Source organism: Hyalella azteca, unplaced genomic scaffold, assembly GCF_000764305.2.
Source record: "Hyalella azteca isolate HAZT.00-mixed unplaced genomic scaffold, Hazt_2.0.2 contig3409, whole genome shotgun sequence".
Lineage (NCBI taxonomy): Eukaryota > Metazoa > Arthropoda > Malacostraca > Amphipoda > Hyalellidae > Hyalella > Hyalella azteca.
Genome location: NW_025933659.1, coordinates 71542 through 82122, shown reverse-complemented (window position 1 = coordinate 82122; position 10581 = coordinate 71542). Strand labels below are relative to the sequence as shown.

Genomic DNA, 10581 nt, shown 5'->3' with positions numbered 1-10581 from the left:
ACCATCATGCATACCATCATACGTCGTATTGAGGATACCATCATGCATACCATCATACGTCGTATTGAGGATACCATCATGCATACCATCATACGTCGTATTGAGGATACCATCATGCATACCATCATACGTCGTATTGAGGATACCATCATGCATACCATCATACGTCGTATTGAGGATACCATCATACGTCTTCAGACTTATTCTTGTCCAGTTTTACGCGAATAATAAGTTATACGTGCGATATTTCAAATGTATATATTATATGAAATTGTCATTCATAAAAGTTCAAAACGGCCTTGCGAAAAAAAAAGTATTGCAAATCTATGCCATTTGCTTTGTTCATAGAACGCGCCTTGTTAGCAGTTTCAAAATGAGTCCAAACACATCGCAATCAACGCGAATAATGATCTATAATTCAAAATTTCAAAGTAATATTTGTAAATCTCGTTGAAAAATGTTCATTTCATATAAATTTGGAACTGCCTCGCGTAAAAACTGAAGTAGGAACATACAAACGGTTTGCTGCGTTAGACGCGCTTTTTTGCAACTGTAAAATATGCTTAAAACCAGCATAATTAACGCGAATAATAATCTATTAACAGCATTTTTCCTAAATAAATCTTAGTACATGTCAAAAAATTTAAATTTTTTTAATTAAAATTCTTCACGCAAAAACTAGAGCACGCTCATACATTCGATTTGCTGCGTTAGACGCGCCTTTTCCGCAGCTACAAAATAAGCTGAAAAAATATAACTCAGTACTCACTGCAGTGAGTGACAGAGAGCGCATTTTCTTGTCGACGAAAACGTGAAGTCTCGGACGGACAGACAGACGGACCGGACGGACGGACATGGCGAGCACAATAGCGCATTTTTCCATAAATGAAAAAATGCGCTAAAAACGAAAAAACCAAAATTTTCCATTTTTGGACCCTGACAGCATATTCGTTGGATTTCTTAATTAAGTTAGGGTCTGGTATCGTAGGGAACGTCCGAGGACGCGGTTGCTGACAACAGCTGCTCGCTGCGGTCATCGCCTTATCTCTAGCACCGCGGCTGCCAGAGGCTGTTCTGGCATTCAATAGTCACATGACTCTTACATGCATTATTCGACTTGATTGTCTGTTAGATGTCACTATCCATTTATTTTTTTACTGAGATTTGAGAAATGCTTATTTATTCCCTACAAGTGTAGAATTGAGAGTTGCATACTCTAAGCTTATACACAAAAATGTACAAGTCATTGTTGACTCTTTGGGTCAGTCATTCGTGGCTTAGCCACCGTCGTGCGAGGTTGGATGTGGTTCGCGCTGCTCCGGTGAACCTCACTGCCGAGCAGCCAAATTTTTCCTCTTTCAAACCGATCACTTGGCCTGCCAGTGACGCTTACGTCATTTGCAAACGTTTTCTTAGTGATCTTCTTTTAGTGAATGATTTATTCCCGCATGTATATTCGTCCTGATAATTGTTATAACTTGGCGAAGATTTATGAACTTTTTAAGTCATCTTGCAAAATTTTCCTTTTGATGGAAGAAAAGTATATTTCTTGAGCAACGCCTTGAATTGATTTTCTGTGGGTGTAAAAACTTCACTGCTAACGTTGTCCAATTTATTGATTTATTCAATAATGTTATTCTTGCCAGTGTTGCGTGTTTGTCTGGTGGTGCATGACTAGAACGGATAGAGAGTAGTCATACAACATCGCTTCATTATCTTACTACCTAATCTTATTTTGTTCATGTTGTTTACAGAATAAAATGAAATCGTACTTGATAATTTGAAGTATTGCAAATATTGTTATTAGTTTTGTTTACTAACTTAAACGTGTTGCAAATCATACTATTGTCGATTTATTACGGTGATTGTAACTTTGTGTAGGTCAATAATTTGATTCTTTTGAGCGATGCTTGTCTAGCAACAAGCAGAATTCAGTTGACGTATAGGAACAAACGAATTGTGAAAGCCACATGCGCAGAGTGATTCCTCGATGTTAACAACCGTGTGCTAAATGGAACGCTAAAATTTTATAAAATATTTTACTACTAAAATTTGATGAAAAATTTACAAAAAAATTACTAAAATTTGATAAAAGGTTGTAACGCACTTGCAACGCCCACAAAAATGATAGTCGGGCGGGGACGAAGCCGATGTAATCGCCGTCCTCGGCGTGGAGGGGCCGCGGTCAACGGGCGTGTGTTGTCGGTGCCCTTTGTGTTGCTGAGGTCCCTGGGACGAAGGGCAGTTCGCTGGATCCTGCTGCGTCAAGAGCGGTTTTTGCACTCACGGCACGCAAGCTCAGTAGATATTGAAGAAACCTTAAGGAATCTTAAAGTTGAAGTTGAGAGATGTTATGCCCTGCAACCTTCCCCACAAGCTAGGCTCCCTCCCCACCTAAGGCCTAAACCCTTACATGCTGTCAGGAAAATATACGTTCCTCGGAGGCGGTTGCCGGGTAGGAAAGCATCATTGCTTATCAAGAAGGCGCACTACCAAGTGCCCAAGGCGGGTAGACCTGTTCCGGTTGCTCCCGAGTTGTTGAAGTACCTCGCACAACAGGGGATTGTTACAAAGTCTTCTCTGCCTAGAGTCACACAAAACACTGGCAAGAAAACCACTGTTCATGAATATTTATGTTTCACGAACGACGCAACTAGTAATGATGATCAAAGTGTAAACGATGGGTATTTATCTGCCGAAGAAATTGCACACGGCTCTCCGGTTACAGAGAAAACCATTTCCCCGCGTGTGTCTTTTTCCCCTGAAGTGGACCGCAGCGAAGACTTGGTCAACGACTCCGGTTCCTCTCGAAGGTGCAGTTTCGACTTCGACGACTGCCCTTCGTTTGCAACCTCTGAGAGGCTGTCCCCCAAACTCCTGCAAGTCGTGGCCAGTCTTAGAGCTAATGCTACACCGCCGTTCTCTACCACTGTCTGGAAGCAAAACAATCTTGATAAAATTGACTGCAATCTAACTACGGCTCGTACAAGAAAAGTAGAATTTGAAAGTTCCCGTTTTCGGTTTTCTTTTCGTAACGATCTTCGCAGCGAAGAAGATTCGTTTCGTGCGCGTCGGTCATACCATGAGATTACAGGGACTAGTTTTGGTAGACCTCAGTGCAAGTCAACGAATCGGCAAGACTCGTTGGATTCATCCGATGAAACCACGAATTCCAGACTCGCTCCGAACAAAGCTTCCGCCTCGAAAAGAACCATTTTTGGTGATGCAAGCGACAATTTTTTGACGCCACTAGTAGAGAAGAATTATTTTAAATCTGTTTTGCGTCACATAGATTCATCATCGAGCAATGATGAAAACCTCTACGATCCGATCGAGCCCGAACACTTGTACGACGTCATACCAGACTCAGGGTACTCAACGGTCGTTGAGTCGTCTTTGGAAAGCGTCAAATCTTGTTCCTCATCTTCTTTCGCCACCTCGTCTCAATTTTGTGAAGATGATTCTGCAAATGCACTTTCTCAGAGCTTATCGAGTTTAAGACTGATTCATAATTTTGGAAGTTCCGATTCAAGCTCTTCAGACAAAGGGCCAGCAACAACCGCCACTTGGAAGACTCAATCCGCCGAAGAACTCTCGCTGTGTGGGTTCACATCTTCAGCTTTCAGTGAATCGTGTGGGCACCAACCATCGGTTTCCTCTAAAAATTCATTGGTACCGCAAAAATCTTTTCTGCACTGCATTGGCAAACAGCAAGCATTGTCTAATATCACTAAACGCACGTTGCCTCCTTTACCTGATTCCATTCCTGATAGTTCGACTATACATTGTACACCTCTGACGAGAAATGCCGAAGTGGCAAAAATTAATGCATCAACTACTACAAGTTTAAACAAACCACTATCTTTTCCTACTAACACTCTTCTATCACTGCCAGAAATGGCGAAATCTACATCTAAATTGTTTACTACACCAGAAACGTGCCCTGAAAACTTGGTTTCTAAAACGACCGCGTCTACATCGCAGTCAAACGTTGCTCCACATTCAAGGTTGGCAGTCCCGTCAACTGATGGAACATCATGCCAAAAATTAATAGCTCCTTCTATCACAACAAAGGCAATATCCAGTCCTAAATTTTCAGCTTTGCCCGATCAGGATACTTCGGTTGTGGATAAAAACATTTCTCAAAGTTCCTCTGCAAATTGTTTGGATGTTGCTGGAAATGTTGCGTCTAGAATTCCTGCCTCGTATGCACGAGGGTTTTCAACATTCTATGTTCCCTTCCTGTTTGATCCACCATCGTTCAATGACGACAATAAAGACTTCTCTTCTGAAAATGTTGCACCCGAACAAGCGTCAAATGGTGGTGGGTGGAGTATAGAATAAGTGATTTCTTCACTGACTTGGCATTAATTATACATATAATCTTCAGTCCTAGTCATCCAAGTTGGCACTGTGATTTTAGAGCACGCTCATGAAACTCTTAATTCGGATTAAAATTGAATACTAAAAGTTGATGCAAAATTTTTTGTATATAAGAGTAATTTAAATAAACTTAAAGCAACTATACTTTTCACATTACTTGAAGAATTTATCAAGGATGAAGTGCTGTACAAGCATGCAATCTTTCTGCATCAAACTCAAGCCATCAACACCAAAGTCCAACTTGCCTGGATCATCAATTTATGGTATACGAGAACATTCACCTTCGATATAAATTTATGTTATTGCTCTTGTTTGGCCTGATTACCATAAACCGCATACACAACACGGGGCTTCGGCATCTTGCTCTGTAGATAACTCTACTTTTAGGAGTTCTTTCATTTTGCTACTAAATTCATAATATAGATTCCATTACCTCTGTACTGACCTCATGACACTGCATATTTCAATAATCCATTAAAGCATCTCCTTCCGCTGCCGGCTTTCTTTCCACAACGCTCCACAACACCTTCCCTAACAACAGCACCATGTTTTCACTATGAATAGTACCACCACCACCCCCTCACATAATTATAATAATAATAGTCATAATAATCATCACAATCCTGCGTAATAATACGCAGCCTTACGGATAGAAAATAATAATAATAATCATCCCCCTCACCATAATTTCCACAACGTCCCACACCACTTTCCCTAACAACAGCACCACGTTTTCACTATGAATATTACCAACACCACCACCATCCCCCTCACCACCACCACCATCCCTCTCATCATCATCATCACCACCACCACCACCACCACCCCCCGTCACCACGTCCGTTGTTGCGTATGACTCATGCCATCGTAGCCGCAGCTTCGTTCATGCCTGTGCTACGCTTACAAAAACCTCGATGGCTACAGGTCTCTGGCCGAGATGAACCACCGGCCACAACCGATTATTTTTTATGGCTTCTATTTCCAGTATTTGAGAGGTTTTCTCGGAACTGTTCACCCGAGTTATTCTTTTACTCGAACACGTTTTTGTTCTACAATATCCTGTGGTTACTGACCGAGTGTTTTGACTCGCGTTGAATGATTCTTTGCTAATGTTAACATACAGTCGATAATAAATAATGTCATGCAGTTATTACATGGTCTTCATGATTCTCACATTCCTTCGTGTAATGATACTTTAGATAAAGAGTCGAACTTTAACTTTATACGATATCTTTTACCGAGTTATCTTGCACGAAAGTTCTTTCCATTATCGTAGTGCGATAGTTTCCTGAATATGAACATTTTTACGAACATCAGAAGTAACTCTCGATAAAAATATTATTATTATTTAACATAAGTTGAGCTCAACATAAGCTTTATTTACACAAGTTCCGGGACGGCTTATATGGTCCTCCAATATGCTGCCTTTAATGTGGATCGAGTAATGCAAATTTTTTCGCGTGTTTGCTGTAGCTTCCGGAAATACCAGCGCTTGGACCTGTAGTAGAGCGCCGGCCGCTTACCGCCTCTGCTGGTCTCTGCTGAACTGCTTTGTCTTTCTGTTGTGTCTCGGCGCTCTGGATTTNTAGAGCCTCGTTTTTCCTGAACTCCTGCAGTGTTCTGGCTTAGAGCCTCGTTTTTCCTGAACTCCTGCAGTGTTCTGGCTCTACCTCTGTACGTCTATTCTAAACTGTCGCAGGGTTATGACATGGTCTTGACATATGACTTTGGCTGGGCATTGCTTTATAGTTTCCTGGTTGGTGAACCGTTGCTGTATTCGGTCTGTCAGTTGTCTGAACATTCGATTGGTTTGTTGCAATTCCCATCGAGCTCCAAATTCGGCTAAATTCGCCTCGTGTGAAGTAAATAGTGAAATTATTTAATTTTAATTGAGTTCATGTGTGTATGAGGCTTTTTCATTGTACGGTGCAGTACTGTATACAAAAGTTATAGTACATTGCAGTGCAGTACAATACAACACAGTACATACCAGTGCAGTACAGTATAATACAATACAGCACAGTGCAGTACAAGCAGACCAACGTACCAAAGAAGCTAGTACGAAAAATCGAGTTCTTTGGCATAGGTCACGACCTCGCTATGCAGGGCAAGCATACGGTCCCAACCGGACACCAAAACAGGTTATAGGCTGCAGCTGATGGGACGCGAACGTTGGTAGGTCAATGCTTCTGTGATTTGTGCGTGTGTGCAGTGCGTGTATACCTGGACTTTGCTAAAGCTTGTGACAAAGTTGACCATGTGGTGCTCTTTAGAAAGCTGAGGCTGTTGGGGGTAGAGGGAAGCCTGTTAAGGTGGATCTACAACTTCATTACAGATAGAGTACAAGCTGTCGCAATTGGAAACTCGAAATCGAGAGAAGCGAGGGTGAAAAGCGGAATTCCACAGGACTCAGTGCTTGGACCGATTCTCTTCCTTATCCACATTGCCGATATCGACTCGGAGCTTACTAAGGCATCTACATCGTCATTTGCGGACGATACAAGAGTGCTGATGAAGATCACAGATGAACTAGACTGCTCGAGATTACAGGATGACCTATCGTCAATCTACGATTGGGCCCCAGTGAATAATATGCGGTTCAACGGCACCAAGTTCCAAGTAATGAGATACAGAGACCGCACAGAGATTGGGATGCCACATCGCTACTTAGTCTTAGTCCGCACATCGCTACATCGGGATGCCACAAGGCACAGAAATTGAGAAGAAACAACTAGTTCGAGATCTCGGAGTGTTGATGAATACTGAAGCCACGTTCGATGCCCATACCGAAGAAATAGCCGCGCACAGCAGGCAAAGGATGGGGTGGATCTGGCGGACATTTCGAACGAGAGAAGCAACACCAATGACTACACTCTGCAGAGCCCTCGTGCTCCCCAATCTTGAGTATTGCTGCCAACTTTGGGCGCCGCTCAAGGCGCGTGCGGTGCGGAAACTGGAGTCAGTCCAGCGGACCTTCTTCGTGAGGGATCACTGTCCATGGTAGGACCGAGGCTCTTTAATGCCGGGGCTCTTTAAGAGGAGGGGAGTTCACCCTTGCAACATTCTAGAGACGACTGGACAAGTGGTTGAGAAAGATCCCGGACTGTCCAGTAGTGGGAAACCACCCTCAGCAAGTGACAAGCAACAGCATCTTTCATCAGCTGGCCCAAAGGAGGGCAAATAGACGGAACACGTCCAACGTTACATCCGACGACGACTCGGAGACTGAGGACGACGAAGGCGGCGCATCAGGTTGACCGGGGACTAGGAAGTCCCGAACTCATCATAAGGTCATATGGTGTGTGCAGTGCGTGTGCCGTGCACGCACTGCATTCACTGGTCTAGCAGCGATTGCACCCAGTCAGCTACGTGGGAATTTACGCGCGCACCCGTGCGTGCAGTGCGTGCGAGCGAGCTTTAATATCCTGCTGCGCGACATGTTGTATTTACCCGCAAAACTTACCCCTCTTCCATTCAGCCATCCTCATCCATCTGACTCTCATCGCCTCCATATTCCTAGATGAATATTTGTTCCCATCCCACCTTATCGTCCATCTCTTTCGTCTGTCTCTGTCCAGCCATCCGCCATATCCTCCATTTCTCTTCGCCCTTCCATCTCCAGCCATCCACCTTATCCTCTATCCATCTTTCTTCGATCATATTTATCCTGCCTTATCCTCCATCCATCTCTCTTCACCAATCTTTATCCATCCTTATCCTCCATCCATTTCTATTCGCTCATTATTATTCAGCCTTATCCTCCATCCATCTCTCTTCACCAATCTTTATCCATGCAAGTGTGGTGTGCTGCAAGTGTGGTGTGCCGCAAGTGTGGTGTGCTGCAAGTGCGGTGCGCTGCAAGTGTGCTGCAAGTGTGGTGTGCTGCAAGTGTGGTGTGCCGCAAGTGTGGTGTGCTGCAAGTGTGGTGTGCTGCCAATGCTGTGTTATGCCAATGCTGTGTTATGCAGCAACACCTGTTGCCTCTGATGACCCAATTGTTCATTAAATAGCATGTCCGTTAATGCTCTCGTATGGTCTAATAATGGTCTTTATTATCAACAGTCACTAACTGCCTTGCTTGTCTTGCAGGTGGAGAGACACGAGGTGCCGCCTTTTCTTCCACTAAACCTGGACCCTCTCCCTCAACCAAACCTGGAGTATCTGGCCCTTCTACTTCCTTCTCGGCTACTCACTCAAGACTAGGCGTTGCTCTTCCTTCGTTGACGGGAGTGTCTTCCACTTCGTTCAAAAGTGATCCACCGCAACTTCCTCCACTGCCTACCCGTTCTGCACTTCTTCCTCCCAAGGAAAGCAATAAAAACACGGAGAGTTCTGTCGAGATAAATACTTCTCCTGTTAACCCTGCGCATCTCCAGCAACTGTTGGGTGCTAAAAAACCTACCCTTCCCAACCCTGGCCGGCCAAGCGACGACCATAATTCCCTTTCAGGGACTGTCTCGGGATCCTCTACAGCTCCTGGGAGACGGTCGGCCGTCTCCGCAGTTGCGGCCGCGACCGGCAACGATTTTGCGCCGGTATTGCGTCGACCAACCAACATTCCTGCTGCGATTGGCGGCGATCCTGCCGCGGTTTTACAACGATCACCACCGTCTACGATCGGCGTTGGTTCGGCGCAGATTCCGCGCCAGTCGGCGCCTGATGAAGGAGACTTGAGCGACGCCGAGGAGCAGCAGGAGAGCGTGCGGCTGAGCGACGGGTCTCGGGTGGACCTGACTCCTCTGTACAAGTCGCTGGTGCAGCGTGACTACTTCCACCTTGTCTCGCGTAAACGTGCGACGGAGTTGCTACTGCAGGGTGAGATATAATAAAATATTGGCAACGAAGATAACACGTCGAATATTGGTCACTAGGGGAACATGTCAAATATTGGTCACTAGGGGAACATGTCTTTAAAACACGTGTTCCGCAGCAATATATACGCCCATGCTCGCCTGTTGTCCCGCCTGTTGTCCCGCCTGTAAGATGAGTGCCACCTTCTGATGAAGTGGGCACGCGTTGAAGATATTTTGGTTGCTTGATATTTCGATCGCTTACGGGGACAAGATATTTCGACCACTTACGGGGACAAGATATTTCGACCGCTTACGGGGACAAGATATTTTGGTCGCTTACGGGGACAAGATATTTTGGTTGCTTACGGGGACAAGATATTTTGGTTGCTTACGGGGACAAGATATTTTGGTTTACCGGGACAAGATATTTTGGTCGCTTACGGGGACAAGATATTTTGGTCGCTTACGGGGACAAGATATTTTGGTTGCTTACGGGGACAAGGTATTTTGGTCGCTTATGGGGACAAGATATTTTGGTTGCTTACGGGGACAAGATATTTTGGTTGCTTACGGGGACAAGATATTTTGGTTGCTTACGGGGACAAGATATTTAGGTTGCTTACGGGGACAAGATATTTTGGTCGCTTACGGGGAGAAGATATTTTGGTCGCTTAAGGGGACAAGATATTTTGGTTGCTTACGGGGACAAGATATTTTGGTTGCTCACGGGGACAAGATATTTTGGTTGCTTACAGGGACAAGATATTTTAGTCGCTTTCAAAGATATTTTGATCGCTTTCGGGTACACTACAGGGCCATGCTGGCACTAATATTAAATTAACAGTTCAAAATCGATTCTACTACACTCCACAAGAAATTTTTTAACGTGCCACATATTATTGATCCGTTCATCCATGTCCCGCAGATGGCGGGGACGGGGCGTTCGTATTACGACCGTCGTCTCAGGAGCACCCGCTGACGCTGTCGGTGGCGTGCGGTGGCGGGAGCTTCAACGTCTAAGTTAGGATCGGGTGTCGTAAGCAGCGTCCGAGGCTACGATGATCGCAAGTTAGGATCGGGTGTCGTAAGCAGCGTCCGAGGCTACGATGATCGTACAGTTGATTGTTCACGAAGAAAACTTTAGCCGTTTATACTATCGACATGAACTTTCCCCATATACAAGCACTTTAAGGGGAGCGTCTGGATAAAAAAAAAACTTGTTTATTCACGGACAGATCATTTTAAAACGTAGTACCATATGTAAAAGAGAAATCTGAAACTTTTTTGCTCATGTAATTTTTTCGAAAAAAATTAGAGAAAACGTGAAACTCGTAGAAAACGGCAATCATTAACGTGCTACAACATGGAGACATATAATTTGATTTGGAAAGACATATTTAGTGAT

General features: G+C 44.3%; 1 protein-coding gene across 1 annotated transcript in view; it reads left to right on the top strand.

Moving 5' to 3' along the window:
* LOC108665802 (uncharacterized protein Rv2082) overlaps positions 1-10196 on the top strand; it is a 20239-nt gene extending 10043 nt beyond the window's left edge. The window contains exons 11-12 of the mRNA XM_018152605.1: positions 8473-9198; positions 10102-10196. Coding sequence (XP_018008094.1) covers positions 8473-9198; positions 10102-10196 — 821 coding nt within the window. The remainder of the gene's footprint in view (positions 1-8472; positions 9199-10101) is intronic.
* Positions 10197-10581: the final 385 nt, after the last annotated feature.